At 35.8% G+C, this 21,416-nt stretch overlaps 1 protein-coding gene across 1 annotated transcript in view; it reads right to left on the reverse strand.

The window, feature by feature from the left end:
- Nucleotides 1–5,524: 5,524 nt before the first annotated feature.
- Msr-110 overlaps nt 5,525–21,416 on the reverse strand; it is a 49,056-nt gene continuing 33,164 nt past the window's right edge. The window contains exons 5-6 of the mRNA XM_065348818.1: nt 15,976–16,688; nt 5,525–6,062 (exon numbers count right to left, since the gene is read on the reverse strand). Coding sequence (XP_065204890.1) covers nt 5,968–6,062; nt 15,976–16,688 — 808 coding nt within the window. The 3' untranslated portion in view covers nt 5,525–5,967. The remainder of the gene's footprint in view (nt 6,063–15,975; nt 16,689–21,416) is intronic.

Genomic DNA, 21,416 nt, shown 5'->3' on the forward strand with positions numbered 1-21,416 from the left:
CTCACATATTTGAACGTAAGACTGTCTGTAGTTGTTTATGGTGGCTCAAATTTTCCAACGATTGATGAAGCTAATCAACACGTCTACAAGCTCTATTGAGCTTGTCAGCTCGAACGAACGTGATAATGATGAAGCTCTTCCATTTAATATAAAACTGCTTTTTCGCTGCTTCAGCAAAATACATATTAGTGTTGAGCAAATTCTATTGATTATTTTGACGAAATAATCTACGTACAATATTGATTAATTAACAAAAAAATAATTAAGTTAGGTACGACACACTGAATAATGCCTAATAAAACTATCTATCTACTAAGTATGTACTAACACATCCGATATTTCCAATTTGGTTCTTCAGAATCGCAAATTCTTTGATAGTCGCTTTAGCTGAGGCCAATTTTTTTGCTTTATCGTCGATCTTGTTGTCATCAGTTATTGCCCTTAAGAGTATGTGTCCTTGTGTGGGTGTCACCTAAGAACTTCTTTTCATGAACCAGAAGTCAAGGAAAATTACATGAATTGAAATTTAAGCACGTAGGTAGGTAATTCTAATTATTTTCTAAAAACATTTTATTTATTTTATGAAAAATGTAATACTTGAACGAAACCCCTCTCAAGTCATACCTTTTGGATCCCACGAGGTGGTTCTTAGCGATTTTTTTCTGAAATGCAATTTGGAAAGTGCCAGCCTACATCAACTTACAGGAAAAAACTCACCGTGAAGAGTGAATAATCAGCGACATTTAATTATGAACGTTGTGGTGAATTCTTCTGTCATTTGTGATGTAGTGTGCATTGTTAGTTCGAACAACCGATTTTGACGCAGATGAAGCGAGAGAAGAAGAATTAGTCGATGCCAGCAAATCACATGGCGGTGGTTGAATAGCAGAGGATGTTTGAACGTTACCTAACACCCAACTTTTGTAATTGTGCCGATGTTTTCCAGCATTTTATTACTCGTATCTACCTAGTACCTATACTCAGGTAGGAATTTATATTTTCGTCTAATTATACCATGCGTTGCTTCAACTACCCAGCGAACCTTTAGTGACAAAGTGAGAATATAATTTGCTTCATCTGATGAGTATAGCTGGGATCTTTCATTTTTTAGCGTTGGCATTAAGACTTGATACGAGGGGTGGTAGAAAAGTAAAGATCCCCATTTGTTTTCTCAATGAAGAAATCAGATAAAGTAAAAAAATATTCTCAAACTACATTCTTTTAGCTATTTTTTGACATAATTACTTGAGCGATTAACACATTTTGTCACATCTTGACGTGAGTTTTAAAAAATCTCCTCCTAAAAATTTGCGTCCAACAAAGTAGTTTGCGGTATCACCCAATTTTTGAAATTTGATTGCAAACCCTCAACTGAAATTCATCCACAGTTGACCCAGAGGTATGGATGTAAGGGTACAAGTGTTCAACATGTGCATAAGTTGTGGTCTTTGATCCGTGAAAGGGCCATAAAGTTGAAAGACAAAAAGGCGACCAGGTTGTCTCTTTGGGCTGACAGGTGCAATTGCGCTAAAATGGTCAGAAAAATCTTCAAAATCACTGTATCTGATTTAGAGGGTGATTTACTGGTGAATTAGACGGGTTATTCGCACTCATTCACCACATAGCAGGGAAAAAATGACAATATTAAAAATTGTGTGTCTTATGGGGTTGGATGCAAATTTTTAGGAGTAGGTTTTTTAAAACTTACGTCAAGATGTGACAAAATGTGTTAATCGCTTAAGTAATTATGTCAAAAAATAGTCATTTTAATAAAAGTAGTGGGTGTATATTCTACTTGATAAATTATAAAATAAATCGAGAAATTAAAAATCAGCTTCAAGTTGATATACTTACTGTGTGATGAACTTGGCAACCAATGCAATTGTCAACCAATTTGGTGAAAGTAATAATGCAAAAACTATCTTGCAATCAGCGATTAGCTGGTGGTTTATTGAATAACTGATAGTCATCCTCAGGATTTGTTGCTATGTAAGTATGCTCAAGATTTTGTTTTTATATGTATCTGTGCCAATTCAATTTGAAAAAATTTGAAAAAATCCAACTTCAAAGAAAAACTTTCAAAATTTAAAAACTTCAAGTTCTAACACTTTTGAAAAGTCTTTTTTTGAGTAAAATGAACTCTCATCAGGATATTAACCCCATCCCTATAAAACTTCGTATTTTACATTAAATTTCAGCTACATATTTTAGGGGAATTGCGCTTGCTTTGAAGTAGTTTTTGAAAAGCATTGAAGAAGTGTCCAAATTTAGGACAGTCAGCAGTACCTAATAAGGTACTTAATAAAATGAATATGATACATTACTAGGTACTACAAAATTTTTTATTTTCATAACTCATAATTTCTGTTCAAAACAAATAAAAAAGGAATAACTATCAACCTATGTACTACGTATAAATGATAGATGATGATGATGATATTTCACCTGCGTAAATAGGTAGTCTCTATATGTTTAAAATTTACGCGCGAAAAAAAAATGGTAACGTCAAATACTTGAATTGGGTGACGTTTGTCGTGTATGCGCATTCGATCAGACTTAAATTAATTTATTTACTGTATTTATTTTTTCAACACGAAAAATACGACCCGGGCGACCTGTGGATGACAGACGTGGCGATGATTTCTTGAAAAATGACGTACGTTCGCAGCTCTATGATTGCTGATTGTTTTGCTTAGCATGATCTCTCGTTACGTACTGCACCATGTACATATTTTCAATTTCAACATGTGCAAGAACAGGCATACCTGCGAGTTCTCTTTATACTTTGTTGATTCATTTGCGAATCCACGCGGCGAACTGATACACCGCATTCTGTGGTCAGTGTGGTGTTTGTTTCTCCTTGTGTAGGCTCGAACTGCAAAAGAAAATTTGTTAGTAAATTGAATTTTTAAAAAAGTAGGTAATGAAATACATGGGCATTCTGTGCCAATCACTTACTGTGGTGTTGTACTTGAAAGATATCATGCGGGGGCGTCGAAAAGTTTGCATGTACATCACCTCCATGAATCTTTCTATCTTTCTACTGCAATTGCTATACAGAATTTATCATTTTGAAATTGTTTTGGATCATAATGGCTGATGATAAGTATCTTGGTGCAAATCCACACAGATGACCATCCAGTGATCTCCGTGGTTTACGGGGAATACTACAATCTTAAAATCAAATATAGTTGTTATGGTAACGTACTCGAGCGTCGACATAACGGCTAAAATAATCAACTACAACACACAGATGTTGCTTCGACGCAGGTAACAACTTGAAATCGATAGCCAAATTTTGCCATGGCCCATCTGGCATCTTTCTTCTTGCCATCTGCTTGATTGTAATTGATTTATCGACTTTCTGGCACGAATCACAACTCCGTACATATTTTTCTGCCGACACATCGATTCCTGGCCACCAGACCTTGGTTCGTAAATGCTCCTTCGTCTTGCTAATATGGGGATGACCCTCATGTGCGTTACTCAAAATTTTTTCGCGAATAGTAGAGGGGACAACGATTCGATTCCCACGTAGAAGAACTCCACTTACAACACAGAGCTCTGTAGCAATCGCTGAAAACGGTTTGACCTTCAGCTCTCGACCCAACAGTAGATCATTGCAAATGCTCGACAGCTCAGTATCTTTCTTCGTTGCTTTGCGAATATCACGTAACGTCACTGCCCTTGGAACAAGATGCTCAATGAAACCAATCAGATTCTTCTCATACGTCTGATTAACACTGCTCGCTGGAGGTTCGACTTGAAGTAAGCGAGAAAGGGGGTCGGCAATGTTATTTTTGCCTGGCGCGTACTTGACAACATAATCAAACGCCTGTAACCGGAGTACCCACCTCTCAATTCGCGCACATGGCTTCGATCTGGAACCAAAAATTACTTCCAACGGCTTATGGTCTGTTATCAACTCGAACTTACGACCAATGAGATAATACTTTAGCCTCTCGACCAATGAGATAATACTTTAGCCTCTCGACAGAATAAACTAAGGCTAGCGTTTCGTTCTCGGTTTGGGAATACCTTCGCTTGACATCTGTGAGGGAACGACTAACATAACAAATCACTCGCGTTTCTTCACCTTTTTTCTGCAACAACACCGCACCGAGGCCTACTGGGGTCGCATCAGCCATCACAATTGTTGGCAAATCGGGATCGTACAGGTACAGGTGACTCTCATCGGAAAGTAACGAACGCACATGAAGAAAATGTTGCACTGCTTCTCCAGACCACTCAAAGGGTACAGATCTGGACACACGTCGCAAAACGTCTAGCTCCGTTGACACATTAGGTATGAATTTACCAACATAGGATACCACACCCCTAAATGCGGAAAATGCAATATTTTTCATCTCAGGGGAGGGTGAATCGATCATTTTAAAATTTCACAAAAAATATTGTCACTATGTACTTGATAGTTCATGTTGGTATTTTTTGAATTTTTCTCGCGCATATTTTGTGCGCGAAAAAATATCCCCCTGCATGGTGACAATTTTTTGTAAAAAGTTCGAAATTATTGGTCCCCCCCCCCCGGTCTAAGATGAAAAATATTGCATTTGTTGATTTTTGGGGGGACGGTGGTACTAGGGTTGGGGTGGTGGGAGAAAGTCAAAAAATTGTTTGTGGTAGTTTGACCCTACAACTATCATTTTTAGTATGTTTTGTCCAAATCGAGTTCTGTTTATCGAAACCAAATTCCGAGGCTGGTTTGAAATTTGATTTTTAATGGTTTTTCATACGCACGTGTATCTCGGTACAAATGATTTTATTTAGTCGAATGTTCTTCATTTTAATTATAAGTAGTGTTGATAAATTGAAAAAATAGATTTGATATTGTGAACTATGCAACCATCAACCAATTTTGTGAAAGCCAATGCAAAAACTATCTTGCGATCAGCGAAACTCTGGTGAAATCAATATCTCATTACAATACAATTTCACATGATCGAGTCACCAAAAAAATGACCTTTCCAATAGAAGTCATTTTAGTGAATTAATCTTTTGAAAAAACTCAAATTCCCTCGTTCCAGATAAACTTTGTTGTGGGATTTTCCTCCCTCCCAAACCCTCAAAGGGGGTGACATGCAAACACAAATCACTGAAAAGTTAAAATCAATCAATTTCAGTTCGTACGTTGCTTTGGAAATCAAATTTGAAGGAGATATCTTTAATCGTTTCCATCACCCAACACTCTGGTGAGAAAATAATACCAGAGTCGAACGAAAGGAAGAACTTGGCGCAGCTTGGAATGTTTTGTTCTTCGCTTATCAAAATGTTGATATTCAAAATACATTTTTATTTGATTGATGAGAAATAAAATGTATTTTAAATATCAACATTTTGATCAGCAAAGAAAATTCCATTCAATATTTTTTTTCTCGTTTTAAACATTCGTATACTGCGGCTCCGATCTGCTGCAGGGTGTTTTTTAATGGAAATAATTTTATCTACTGCATCTCGCAAGTTTGATGCATGCAGGTAATACATATACTAAAACGAATATGATACATTATTAAGTACTAAAAAATTTTTTATTTTCATAACTCATAATTTCTGTACAAAACAAATAAAAAGGGAATAACTATCAACCTATGTACTACATATAAATGATAGATGATGATGGTATTTCACCTACGTAAATATTAGGTAGTCTCTATGTTTTTAAAATTTTCGCGCGAAAAAAAAATGGTAACGTCGAATACTTGAATTGGATGACGTTTGTCGTGTATGCGCATTCGATGAGACTTTAATTAACTTATTTACTGTATTTATTTTTTCAACACGAAAAATAAGATTGGATCCCATAACGTTTACCTATAAATTATAGTTAGGTGTTCGTTGGCGATGATATATTTCTTGAAAAATGACGTACGTTCGCAGCTCGATGATTGCTGATTGTTTTGCTTACTTAGCATAATCTTTCGTTACGTACTATACCATGTATTTTCAATTTCAACATGTGCAAGAACAGGCGTATCTGCGAGTTCTCTTTATACTTTGTTGATTCATTTGCGAATCCACGCTGCGAACTGATCTGGGTTGAACATCTGTAAATAATATGCGTGGTTACGTTAATCGTCATAATACGCCAGTTATAAAATATACCTATGATAACTCGTATGTAGGAGTACATGATTACATTGTACGTAAGATGCATCGGAGTATGTTGGGACAGGTTTTTCACAATTTCAACTTAGACGAACTACTACTTTCTTCAAAATGAACCAATATTGCTCAAATTTTTTTTGTGTGTTCCGAGAAGGTTTCCTCATCAGTGGTAAAATTTTGAGCGGAATTGTCAAAGCAGTTTTCACCCAGTGGAGTAAAATGTAAATTGTCTCAAGTAACTCTGATTTGGGGGAAGTGGACAGACCTGGGGGACTAATTTGAAATCAGCTTATTAAGCGTATCACTGGAATGCTCTTAGCCCCCCCCCCAAAAAATGATAGAGATGTGGACCCGAACGGTTTTTATGCGCCGAGGGAGGGGGGGTGTTGGATTTGGAGGCTTTTGCTTTCAATCGAAAATTCATCAGGTCTTGAAGCTTGGATTGGGATGTGGAAATTAAGTACATGACATTTCCTCTAAAAAAAATTTCCAATAGAAAATTTATCTAACGTCAAGTTCTCTAAAATATATTTCAAAGTATAAAAATTCAAATTTTTACTACGAAATGTCCTTTTGAATTTTGACCTGGTTTCGGGTGGGGAAGAGAGGACGTTCAGAGGAGTTGGATCGAAAAAGTAAGCAAATATTCGAACTCACCTTCGAAAATTTTTTTTTTGAAATTTTTATCACCATTGTGAAGAGGAGGGGGAGAGTTGGGAACAGTCTAATCAAAAAATAATGTGGATATTCGAACTCTGCACCTTCCAAAACCTATTGAATATTTTGGTACACATTTCGAATTTGGCCATGTTTGTGGGGGGGGGGGAGAGTTCAAAGTGGTCGAATAGATGAAGTAAGCACAGCAGATATTCGAATTCAGCACTGTCGAAAGACTTTTTCATTGACTAACGTTTCAACTTATAGCCAATCAGCGATCACTTGATTTTTCGTCAATCGACTGACCAAATATTACATAGATGAAGTTTTGGTCACTGATATTGTAAAAAGAATTGGGGAAATACCGGAAGAATAAACGAGACTTTTTATTATTACTTACAATTAGTTGAAAAAGGTAAATAAATTGTAGTTCAAATTCGCTTTTTTTTCAAAGTGATATTTTTTTTAAACAAAGTTTTAGAACCATCAACCAGTATGGTGAAAGCAAATGCAAAAACTATTTTGCAATCAGCGATTAGCTGAATGGCTTGTTTAGTATGATTCTGATTTCTGACCAAAGAAGCTTGAAATGGCTGAAAAAATAAATGAATACTTACTAATCAGATGATAAATTAACTGTACAGATTTCAGTTGTTCGGAAAATGTTTTATGCTTACAAGGGAACTACCCAAGGTGTGACACGCCGATCGAAAAAATTTTTTCACAGGCGGATAGAGCATCAAAAAATATATCATGAGCCAAAATTTTAGCTGCTGAGGTTCACAGGGGGGAAACTTATGGGGGTTTGAATATCGAAAAATCGCAAAAATACACAGAAATACACTGAAAAAAATATAAAAATTGAAATCATTCGGCACCCTGTTCGCCTCAGCAGCTAATTTTTTGGCCACGATCTACCATCGATATATGACGCCTTATGGTGGACAAGTCACCGCGATCTGCGTGTAACACCTTGGCGGTGAATTTTTCCCCACCCCCTAATTTTAGGCGAAACCTTCGAAAGAAAATCTGGGGCATGTGATATATCGAATTGTATGTTTTTGGTGACGCTGAATACGAATATGACGTCAGATTTTTGATTGGACCCCATCCACGGCCCCCAGCACCTCGCCAAAGGGGGTAAAAGTTCAAAAAAGTGTTTTGTTCGTGCGACACATGAAATAGTATGTTTTTTGTGACGCTGAATGCGAATACTTATGTCGTCAGATTTTTGATTGGACAAGTCGCTGTGATCCGTGTGTAACACCTTGGGGATGAATTTTTCACTTATTAAAATAAAAACATAAAAAATAAAAATAACTCGCCATCCTATTTGCTTTGCAGCTATTTTTTTTTATCATGAACCATCGTCGATATAATGATGTCCAAGGGTGGACAAGTTGCCTAGATTCGCTTGTGACACCCGAGGGATGATTTTTTTACTCGTAAAAAATGATATCATTTTTAATTATTTTTGGTTTGCACAAAAATTCATTATTCATGTTCAAAAGCAAAAAAAAAAATTAATTAAATTTTCTGTCTAAAATCAACTCGTAAAAACAAAAATTATTGAAAAAAAAAAAAAAAAATGTAAAAAAACTTGAGCTCGAGGTGCGATTTGATCTTTGCATCTTCTGATCAACAATCTCGCACCAGTGCCAAAGGGCTAGCGCTGCAGTTTGCAGGGATGAGTTTTTTGACAGTATACACGTTGCTAAACAGCGTCGAAAACTACCTCCCCCTCTCCATCAGGCACGTGTACGTATACGCGTACTATTTCATGTGTTGCATGAACAAAACACTTTTTTGAACTTATAACCCTTCGAGGAGGTGCTGGGGGTCGTGGATGGGGTCCAATCAAAAATTTGACGTCATATTCGTATTCAGCGTCACAAAAAACATACTATTTCATGTGTCGCACGAACAAAACACTTTTTTGAACTTTTACCCCCTTTGGCGAGGTGCTGGGGGCCGTGGATGGGGTCCAATCAAAAATCTGACGTCATATTCGTATTCAGCGTCACCAAAAACATACAATTCGATATATCACATGCCCCAGATTTTCTTTCGAAGGTTTCGCCTAAAATTAGGGGGTGGGGAAAAATTCACCGCCAAGGTGTTACACGCAGATCGCGGTGACTTGTCCACCATAAGGCGTCATATATCGATGGTAGATCGTGGCCAAAAAATTAGCTGCTGAGGCGAACAGGGTGCCGAATGATTTCAATTTTTATATTTTTTTCAGTGTATTTCTGTGTATTTTTGCGATTTTTCGATATTCAAACCCCCATAAGTTTCCCCCCTGTGAACCTCAGCAGCTAAAATTTTGGCTCATGATATATTTTTTGATGCTCTATCCGCCTGTGAAAAAATTTTTTCGATCGGCGTGTCACACCTTGGGTAGTTCCCTTGTTAGCAAATATTTTGGCGCCAAAATTCAAAGATGTAATCAGCATTTGTTTGCGTCTGTGGTGATTATTGATTACTGATTAGAAATTCCAGCAATTTCTACACAATTTTTAAATGGCAATAAATTCATGAATTTTCCGTTTATAACCAATCAGCAAACTGTATTTCGACATAAAGACTATCAGCAATTACCTTACTGTTTAAGTGTTTATATCAAAATCAAATTTGGGACTGATTTAGAATTTGATTCTTAATGATTTTTTATTCATGTACGAATAATTTTATTTAGTCGAATGTTCTAATTTATGAGAAATTTACTTGACTTAGTTTTGATAAAAATAGCAGGTCTAGGAATATTCTACCTATACCTTCTTTATAAATTATAAAAAATATTAAGAAATGAAAAATCAGCTGCAAGTTGATATTTAAATGCGAATGCAACCATCAACCAACATAGTGAAAGCAAATGCAAAAATTATCTTGCCATCAGCGAATACCTGCAAAAACAACGCCTAGGTATATTGATGCTTTATAATATTTTCTTCATGCTTTGAAATACATCGATCTAGGCTTATTAGAGAAAATGCGTCAAAGAAAACGTCGGCGTCGTACAAATACAATCAATTTTGAGTTTGAGTTTCAGGGCTCAATGTTCGGGGCACGAATGAATTGTTCACGACTATCCAGGGCTTTTTGGGAAATGCAAATTGCAATTTTGATGAAGGATAAAGTAACAACTTACTTATCAATAATTTATTTTTGATATTTCGCGTTCTTTCATTGAGGAAAAAAAAAATTTCAAGTGCAGATTCCGAGTTTCCTAATGCTCATTGAATTTCAAGTACCTAGTCGAGGAAAACAAAATTCTGACGTTTGCCAAAAGCCCACAGAAAGGTACTCGTAATAAGCAGATTTTCTATTAGTTTTTCGCATATACTGGACGAACCGTCCGTCCTAGTGAAAATGTGAAAACGATAATCTAATGAAAAGTTGAATTTTGTACAATTTTGGCAATGTGTTATTTTTTTCTAGAACGTTTTGTTTTTGAGTTAGGTACACGTCTTTGAAGGTTGAATATTGTGTAAATTTCTGAGAACAGTGTCTTATTAAATTGAAAAAAGGGCGCCAGAGTTGTAATTAACGGGCTCAAAAACATTGATTCGGACGTATTGCACTGTAATGTGCTCAAATTTTATTGTTAACGTCCTCCCAGTCCTCTACTTCTCCCTCCAATTATGAAATGGTCACGTGGACTCAAATTGTATACACCCTGAGGTTTTATTAATTCTTACACGTGTCTGCCAAATCAGGTCTTGGACTTGAATTGGAGTGGATAAATTTTTTGTTCACTTTGGCATTTTCGAGGATCGTGGAGTCGTGTAAATCTATGTTGAAATGTTTCTTTCAGGATTTTACTGTAATGGACCCCCCTTTATGAAACATATTATATGTACGTACGTAAACGATAAACGATTTCATTGAGGAAAAAAAAATTCAAGTGCAGATTCCGAATTTTTGAATACTTTTTTGCTTAATTTGCGGAAAGACTGGCAGAGAATTTGTGATTTTATGGGGATTCTTATCGATTTGCCTTATCAGCTCTAGTTTTAGTTCTCAGAATCTACTGACTGAAATTGGCTGAAATTTGAAGTACAAGTTCTTCGAGATAGTTTACATAATCTAGTGTAATGCATTATGTTTTAGCTTTTTTCAAAATATTCTAATTCAGTAGTTTTTTTTAACCCTTAAAGGCCTGGATCAAACTGTAAGTGATTCAAAAAAATGCTTTCAATTTATTGAATAGGACTGACATGATTGTATCACTTTAATGTGTTGTATGCCCCCCTCCCCCTCAAAACCATTTCGTAAATGAGGGGTCAATTTTTTCATTTTTTTGTAAATTACGAAAAAGCAAAATACCTAAGTAATTGGCCCAAATTTGAGGTAATCTTGTGTGAAATTTATTCATTTGTGCTTTAGAGGTATGAGAAGCTGACAGCTGAAAGTTCTGAAAAAGCTCAGGCATTCTTGTATATGTTACCGTTAAAGTATTTACTCCAGGTAATGTATGAAATAACTAGTTATTTCATACATTAACGAAAAAGTATTTAATGCTAGTAAATTGTTCACAGTTTACCTAGGTAATGTATGAATAATCTAGTTATTCCATGAAATAGCTATGTGTGATCAGTTAAATCATGAAATGAGCTGTTGAAAATATTTTTGTGGTGAGTTTTTCATCAAGTGAAGGGGTTTTTTCAACTTTTTCAACGGATACGTAGAAATAGGGAGTCAAATGGGTCAACTTCACCAGTCAACACTTTTTTTCATGTTCTAATAAAAAAAATCACATTTTTCGCAAACTTTCAATTTTTTAAAATCGACTTTACGACATAATGGCATCCAAATTTTTTAGTATGTTGCTTAGCATGAAAAGCTGGCCATAATATATTTTTTTCAGCATTTTTGAGAGTTGGAACGATATGAAAATTACGTTTTGAAACTTTTCGAGCTGATTTTTCGTAGGAAAAAAAGGGCAACACTGCTTTTTATGATATCACCAAAAAAGCCTTTCAAAGCCCTAACTATGGGAAAAAGTTCCATTTTGGTAGGTATCGCGGTTATGGAGTAATCCACTGCTGAAATGGATGATATTTCAAGTTCACTGAAAACTTTGACACCCCCTAGCAGCCTTTAAAAAAGGGCTAGAGGGCTGCGATTTGCCTGGTCATTCCTTTGGAAAGTCTTTCCACAGGAAAAATTTAAAAATGATCGTCGACCCTTACCATTTCTTGGTCAAATTGAAGTGGAATGACTCTTCATATATGTTGTAGCTTTGAATTAACCTTCATTTCTTACTTTATCGCAGTTCATTCATTGAATTCACACTTCAACTAAACACACCTCGTGTATGTATGAAATAACTAGGTGAAGTGTAGAAGAAAATTCGATTTCACACTTTTTCGTTAATGTATGAAATAACTAGTTATTTCATACATTACCTGGCATAAATACTTTAACGGTAACATATATATTGTCATCATTTTTCGTAACTATAATCATGACTCCAGTCGAGTAACCTGCATCATCGTACAAAAATTTCACTTTACCCAAATTACGAATGATGTGTGAGATTTATTCTGATGAGCTTTAGATATTTGTGCAACTAAAAGTAAAAAGTCCTGAAAAAGCTGAGGCATGCTATGTATACACATTTTATAATTGTCGTACTTTTTACTTCAAGTAAAGTGTATTCTCATAATATGCGGTACTTGATGTGCTCGTGTCTCATGTTTTAGCCACTTTTACGAAACTAGTTAATCAAAAAATGAAAAAATCGCTCTGTACCCCACTGCGTATACCCTTTATGATTATATTTTGTGAAAGCATTATTAACAAATTCATAAAGTTGAAAATGGAGGACATTGGCCCGTATTTTACCTCAACTTTTTCATATTTATGCCCCACCAAAAATGGGAAGGGGCTCATCGAGGATTTGCTTTCAATAATTAGGTGGGTGGAATGAGATTACACAAGATTACCTCAAATTTGGACCAATTAGGTATTTTGCTTTTTCGTAATTTACAAAAAAATGAAAAAATTGACCCCTCATTTACGAAATGTTTTTGAGGGGGAGGGGGGCATACAACACATTAAAGTGATATTCATGTCAGTCCTATTCAATAAATTGAAAGCATTTTTTTGAATCACTTACAGTTTGGTCCAGGCCTTTAAGGGTTAAACTTGAAATGAGAGTTAACATTTTTTGGAATTTTTAATAATTGACCAAATTTTCGTAATTATTAGTTTTTAATAAACAATGATTTACTAAATTTAAATATTTATCGAAAAAACGTTAGTTTACTCTGGCCACCTTGAAAAGAACTTATATTTCAAATTTGAGCCAATTTCAATCGGTAGATTCTGATAACAAACGGATTGAAAAATTCCCATAAACACAATGTAAATGTCAAGTATTCAGAGTAGGCAAAAATGTATTCGAAATCTGCCCTTAGATATAGGGGTATTGACTTTTTCAACAGAGAAAATGAAAAAAAAAATGAATAAATTTCTAAAAATGTAGAAGTAGAAGTTTTTAAAATAATTTTTCGCCTATTCCAAACCCAGACACAGTAACAAATAATTATTACAACAATGAATTTATTCGAGCCCTGAAAACCTCCGAAAAACCCTAATCACAATTCGGGTTTCGGGTCTCACGTACAGGGCTTGGTTTTCAGAGAAAAAGGTTTCAAGTTTTAAGGTTTTGGGGCTTGAACATTCAGGCTTAAAAGAAATTATCGTTTTGGGAGGGGGGGGGGGGGGGTTTGGGTCCTGGTACTAGTTGAGGCCTCATCTCTGCTGATAGGTATGACAGTGAAGAGTGTTTAGAACCCTCCCCCCTTTCATGGTGTGCTCATTGCACTTCAAGCAGTGGAAAAAACAAGATTCTGACGTTTATCAAAAGCCCACGGAAGTAAATAATAATGAGCAGAGTTTCTATTTTTTAGTTATGCGCACATACCGGACGAACCGTACGTCCGAGTGAAAATCTGACGACAGTAGGTAATCCCACAGGAAAGTAAACACTTAACAGTTTTAGTAACGTGGTATTTTTTTCTAAAATCCTGTTGAAGGTTGGATATTGTGTAAATTATTGAAAACGCGGTGCCTTGATAAATTGAAAAAATGACGTCAGAGTTGTAATCTATGGGCTCAAAACCATTGATCCGGATGTATTGCATCGTAATATGGTCAAATTTTATTGTTAACGTCCTCCCAGCCCCCTACTTCTTACTCCAATTGAGAAATTAAGGTGGTCCAAGTACACGACAATGAAAAAACGCGATTTCTTCTGCCCCCATCCTCAAAGTAGTGACCTCTTGTAGCGTATGTTGGTTACGAAGTGGGTAACACTGTATTAGAGTTAGTTAGAATTACACTTTTGAAACGTGCTCGATGTTCTTTCTCAAGTTTATTACATTTGGCGACAAGGGAAATGTTTAATTAATTTTTTATATAAAAAAATTGTGTTCGCGAACAAGACACCAGCCACCAGACAATGGCTCCAAGACGCAAAAATAAACAGCCAAAGACACCTACACGCACACACGAAGAGACACCTTTTGCTGGGTTTGCTCTACCACGTTTTCAAACAAACACCTTTATGATACAGCAATGAATCTCGAATTTTCGCTTTGCAGAATTCTCTCCACAGTCCGAGGAATGGCGCTACTACAAGCAACGATTCGAGTTAGAATTCAGTCTATAAGGGCTAGATGACGAAATCGATGCAAAATGCAACTTACTGTTGAAAAGCATTGGCCCAGATCGTTACCAAATGGTAAGTGGCCATTTTGATCCGAAGCCAATAACTGAGCTTACTTACAACTCAATCGTGCAATTTCTGGATTCATATTACGTCCTACTACCAATTATCTGTCTGAGCGTGTTAAATTCGGCCAGACCACTAGAAAAAATACCCAAACAATCGCTCAATTTGTCGAAGACTTACAATCTAAAGCTGTTCCATGCAAATTTTGTGATACCTTAGATGAAAGACTGAGAGACCAATTTCTAGTGGGCTTAAATGATTCCACCATGCTTGAGAAGATTTTTGCGGAGCACCCAAATGAAAACTCTACGTTCAATGATGTTGTAAAAACTGCTACTTTACTCGAATTCGCTCAACTGCAACGCTCCTCAGTGACTGCATCATCTACCGAAACATCAACTCTACACAAGGTAACCGAAAACAAAACATCTTATCCCTCAAAAACAGTGAAAAATGACGTGAAAATGATAAGATAAAAATTATTGACGCGTCTAAATCTACATGCTCGATGGTCTTTCTTAAGTTTATTACACCTCTGGTGAAAAAAAATTCACTATTTTTTTATTTTTTCAATTTTTGAAAAATTCGAGCTGCAGTGGGCTTCTCAATTTTCAAAAATTTGAAATAATCCAACTTCAAAGAAAAATGTTCAAAATTCGAAAATTTCAAGTTCTTACACTTTTTAAATGTCTCTTTCGAGTAAAATGAACTCTCATGAGGATATCAATCCCATCCATAGAAAACCAAGTTGGTCCCCTGAAATAGTTGAAATTCGTATTTTACATTTTAATGTGTGTTATTTTAGGGAATCAGCTTGATTTTCAATAGAGGGGGCTAAAATCTTCACGAGAGTTTATTATACTCAAAAGAGTCTTTTTAGAGATAACAGAACTTTAAATTTTACAGTGAATTTGTATTTTGTAAAAAAAATTTAAAATTGGGGGCCCACCGCAGCCCTAGATTTTTGAAAATAAAAAAAAAATTGAAAATAAAGAATTATTTCTCACCAGTGGTCACCTCTTCGGGGGAAGGACCACACCCTAGTACGCATCACTATCTGAAGCGAAGTGTTTTGGATACTCCTGATTGATCAATTTCAAACCTGCGCCAACTTACCCCATCTGACGCATGGTATTTTGGATATTCCTGATTTGGCAATTTTTATAGCTGCGCCAACTTACCCCGTCTGTTTTTCATTGAGGTAAGTTGAATCTGGCGCAAAATATTTTGAATACTCCCGATTTGCCAATTTTATTGCTGCGTCAACTTACCCCCAGTCTGTTCTGAATGGGGTAAGTTGCAACACATGCCTACGGAAATATGGAGTAGGGGCAGTACCCTCAAATCACCACAAGATATCGCTCTCTCAGGTGCGTAAACTTCCCAAATGTCAGATCGGGTCCTTCATTTTACCCCGATGCACCTTACACGAGTACATATTGTGCACTTACAATGAGGTCGAGGATCAGTTTCGGCTTCTTCCTCCAGGATATTCTCATTCAACGTTTGCTGTTGTTGGTTTTCAATCTGCTGCAGAACAGTAGGTACGTGAATGGGTATTTTATGGAAAGCTGGAGGCGGTGGTGGCCTCACGATTTCCGAAGGAATGGCTGGCATAGCGGCTGCGTCATTGCTGCCGACGCCGTTATGCGGCGATCCTGAAGGACGTGTTTCAAAAATAGCCAAAGGTGGTTGTCTGTTTTCGCTGATTGCAAAAGTATGCATCATTCTGCCCTCGGGCATTCCACGACCTTCCGGACCTCCGGCTGAGGCTGACTGGTAGAGAATCTTTTCCGGCATTCCTCTGCCTTCGACGACCAAATTACCGCCTGGTATTGGGCGTACGTCCGATACTACTGGTTGGAAGACTGGGATGACGTGTTCTTCTCTGGCGATAATGGTGATGGGGCCTTCGCTTTCTTCCTTTTGGAGCGATGAGCTGTCTTCTTGGGATGGTGCCATGGAGATAGGTGGCATGTGGTTGTGATGAGGGTGGGGGTGAGGGTGGCCGTGGGGCATGGGCATGGAATGCGAAGGATGGGGCATCATCAGTGGTAAATTCATCGGCATTTGGGACATCTGCATTTGCATCGGCATCGGCATCGGGACGATCATGGGTGCTTGATGTTGCGGCTGGGGTTGCATCTGTTCCATTGGCAGGTGTCTGCAATTATGCATATAAAGTGATTAGTGATATGATGAGTGAAAATTGAGTGATATTATGCGAATAAGTACAATAACCAATCAAAGCAACAAATGACGCAGATGCGTCGTTAAATTGCTGAGCACATTTTTGCAAATTGACCTATAGCCTTTTTGAGTTTTTACTCCAAGACGGCGCATTTTTTTTTTTCAAAGCTGATAAGTCCTCATGAGTGAGACCAAAATGGACAAAAATTTGATGGAAGGTCAGTCAGACTATCTACTACCTATCGCCAAAGTTCTGGCTAATTTGCTAATAACTAACTCTTTTCTAATTGTAAAAATTGTGAAGGAAGTCAAATGCGACGTCAGTATACTTGTCTTTGAGATGATGCAATCTTCAATTTTCAATGAAACTGTGATTACTAACATTTATATTCATTGAATTTGAGTGAGAATTACTAGAATATCACACTGCTTCAAAAAATTTATCAGCCATTATCCCATAAAGAAATATCTTGTGTGGTATTCGGAAAACACAAATCATGAATTGTTGAATTTTACGATTGAAATTTAATTATCTTACATCGAAGTGAAATATTGATACACTTAGCAACTTGATTTTGGAGACCTTATGTCGTTTATGTTCATTTTTTTAGACTTTGAATGAAATAAATTGTAAATATTTATTGTTTTCCTACATAAAAACAGCATTGAAATACTGAGAAACGAAGAGGAATCGGTAATTAATTAACCCACGGGTAGGTACCAGATTGATGAAAACCAAAAAGAAAAAAATCAAACGCAAAAACTATTTTGCAATCAGCGTTCAGCTGATCTGATGGCTTGTTTTCTTTTTAAAATTGTCTATTTTTACTGTCTCGATGTCTTAGGACGAGCAGGGCCATCGAGAGCCAATGCGGTGGGCAAATATGAATTGGCCCCATTTCTAGGGACTTGGGAGCTCGACTGAAAATTTGCCTACTGATATCGTATATTATATTTCTTATGAATGATTTATAAAAAGTTTCATTTTTTATATTGGATTTTTAGGGACCCAAATGTGATTTTTTTTTTGATTTAAAACAAGAAAAAAACTGGCCCGAGTGAAGCAAAGGCGAAAGTTTTCGAAAAATTGATTTCAAGAGGGCTATGAACGATGTTTTTTCAGGAAAGATTTTGAAAAAAAAATAGCACAGCCCCGAGCGAAACAGGGGCAAAAACATTTGAAAATTTGCATTTTGGGAGAACTGAAAACGGTTTTTTTTATGTAAGGAGTTTATTTTTTGGCTTTTAAAATTTTGAAATTCGTCGAAAGATTTTGTTTTAGAGGATGTTCATTTTGAAAAAGAAAAAAAATTACAAGTAGTATTTCGAGAGGCATAAAAACGATACTTTTCATGCGAGAAGTTTATTTTTTCACTTTGAAACTTTAAATGTTGAATTAAAAAAAAAAAGCATTTTCTTTCATCACGGTTCTTTTTTTTGTCCAGCCCTTCAAAAAGCGCAGGCCTGGTGCAAACTGCCCTTCTGCCCCCCTCTTGGTCACCCTGAGGACGAGTTAGGGATGTATTGGAAAATTGAATAATTGATCAAGTTCATCGACACTCGCTATAAATTCGAGTACTTCTTTGAAAAAAGTAGATGCAATTTTGATCCAAACGTGATACTTTCGGTCAGTTTTTATAATGATACAAATTTGAGAAAACTTTCGGCGTAAAATTGAAACCATCAAATTTTCAGTCTAAAGAACAAAAATAAAGTGCAACGAAAGCAATAAGATGATGGAGGGAAACATATGAAACGCTAGGATGATGTACCACTGGTTTTTCTTTAGGTGTTACCAATTGCCAGAAGTCTGCAATGCTCCATTTTAGTACAGGGTCCCCTTGTCGTATGTACATAAAAAATTAAAAAAATATAATTCACCTGCTGTAAGAAAATTCAAATAGTTCAACTGGTTGCAACAACATTTACAGTGGAATGACTAATTACTTATCTAACCAAAACAATAATTTGAGCCAATTTAGAGAGAAAGACACAAGTGGCCGACAATAACAACGTAAAAAAAATACTGGAACGGTTTAACTTACAAGTAACCAAATACAACCGAGCGTGGTTTTAGAGATTTTTCCTATTGCTGATCCTGTGTGTATCCGGGCAAAGCTGCATCTAATATGTCTGACACAAAAATATCATGATAGGGTTCGAGAGAAAAAATTCTAGATGCTAATATCTCGTAATATTCAGAAGAAACTTGCAGCATGGATTTGAAATATTTTCAGGATCTTGTGATATCATTAGAGGAAATATAGAACTTTTCGTTTGAGGGTTTACTACGTCTAAGATAATAGATTTTATTCTTGTACGTATTAGATAATCGTACATTCGTTTCAATATTCAAAGAGATTCTGTTAATTGACGAGGAAAACGTCTCGTTGAAAAATTCAATATATTTTGGATTGGAAATCCTCTTAGCATTTTGGGTCTGAATTATGCATATTAGGGATGGTCCTTATTTTCGAAGTTGGGATTTTCCTCCCTCCAAATCCCCGAAGTCGTGACCTACGGTGAGAAAATAATTCCCCATTTTTTATTTTTTTCCATTTTCGAAAAATTCGGGCTGCGTTGGGCCTCTCAGTACAATTTCACTGTATAATTTTAAAATTTCAAAATTTCAAGTTCTGTTATCTCTAAAAAGACTCTTTTGAGCAAAATATACTCTCATGACGATTTTAGCCCCCTCCATTGAAAGCCAGACCCTCTAAAGTGGCTGAAATTTAATGTGAAATACAAATTTCAGCTTTTCAAGGGGACCAACTTGGTTTCTAGGCATGAGGGTTAATATCCTGATGAGAGTTCATCTTACTCGAAAGAGACTTTTGAAAAGTGTTGGAACTTGAAATTTTTGAATTTTGAAAATTTTGCTTTGAAGTTGTATTTTTTTTTTCAAATTTTTGAAAATTGAGGAGGCCCATCGCAGCCCACGTTTTTCAAAAATGGAAAATATTGGAAAATATGGAATTATTTTCTCATTAGTGGTCACCACATTGAGGGCTGGGAGCAAAAGAAATTGCAATTTTTTGTCATGCATTTCAAGGACCACCCTGATGCATAAATTAGAAATTCGCTTCATCTACTGTATTTCTTGAAGTATTTTGGCAAGATACTGTAATCCTTTGATTGTTTCCTGTCCAAGTTATTTTTTCAGGACGATCCCAACTTACATATGAGCAGGTTATTACAAATATAGAGTATTATAATGGTTATAATCAGAGCTCGGATTTTTATGCTGGAGCATATTTTTTGTATGCATAGGGGATAGGGAATTTTTCAATCATCTCCACAATTCATGAAATTTCAAGTAAAATGAGCCTAATTTGTTAGAGCATATTTCGGCATATTTCACTATAAAAGCATATAAAAGCATATTTTGGCATTTTTTTAGGGAATATTTTGAGTTTTCAGAGCATATTCTACGTTTTTAGCGGTTTTTAGAGAATATTTTGCTCAATTTCAAGTTTTTGCATCATATTAGTATTTGGCTATTTTTCATTTTTTCCCCAAAAAATTTGTGAAACTGGCAATAGCTCACTCGTTCCTACTTATTTTTTTTTGTTCATTTTTTATTCCTTTAATAATGGAATTAGAAATACCTTTTCGTGATTTTAAAACACTCTATTTTGCATTTTTGTTTGTGAATTCTTGGTATTACACAAAAATATTAGTGAAGTCGTATAGGAATTGATTTTCCCTGTAAAACAATGCCCATATCGTTAGGGAATATTTTTACTTTTTAGAGCATATTTTGGCATTTTTTAGGGAATATTTAAGCGCATATTTTGGGTTTTTTAGGGAAAGAATATCCGAGCAGCTCCAAAATATAGTTGATATCTCATTCTCTAGTTTTGGAAAATCTTGGTTGGGCCATAGGGAACATCCTTGCAATTCTTTTTTGAGACATGTTAAGAGGTAGGTACTGATTTATAAAATAAGTCTTTTCCATAAGCAAATAATTTTGACGATTCCTAAGTTTCTTCCGTCTTTATAGGAAGACCTGCATCTTTGCATTTTTCTTTGCTTCTTCGTAACTTGGAATTTCACATCTCTATATGAGTTCTGGCATCAAATACATGTACATTTATATAAGGGATTCTTAGTATGGATACAACCAAAACTTGTTGTCACCTTGTCCAATTAATGAATGCTCCGTTTTGAAAGGAAGTGTAGCTAGTTCTATTGAGCAGACAGTTAATATTGTCCATCATTTTTGTCTTTGACCTTCTAAACCGCCCAAGTGGCCTATCCATGCACACTCATTTTCTTTAAAAGAGTTACCTGCTGAGTTGATATTGAATTCTCCTTCTTGGTCAGCAAGATACTAGTACAATCAACTATTTACAAAAAATTTGTGTGTTCTATGTATCTACTAAAAAGGTTCTCATATCCAAATAACCTATCAAAGTCTCTGAACAACAGTTGTGTTAATTTTGCTCTCTCATGTTGATGTTCCATTTCTCGAAGTCAATATTAATTGTAATAAATTCTGACTCAATAAATTCTTTACTTTCTGTTTTTTGGAGACACCGAATAATTTTTTTCAATAAATCAGAACCAGACAACGTCATAGTGCTTTGGGGAAAATATTGTAGGTAATAAATGATCAATTGATCAGAAATCTAAAGATTCAGTTGAAACAAAATAATTATAATCGAGCTTTTAAAGTCAAGATGGCAAAGAGTCTTGGCTC

Source organism: Planococcus citri, chromosome 2 (genome assembly GCF_950023065.1).
Source record: "Planococcus citri chromosome 2, ihPlaCitr1.1, whole genome shotgun sequence".
Taxonomy (NCBI): Eukaryota; Metazoa; Arthropoda; class Insecta; order Hemiptera; family Pseudococcidae; genus Planococcus; species Planococcus citri.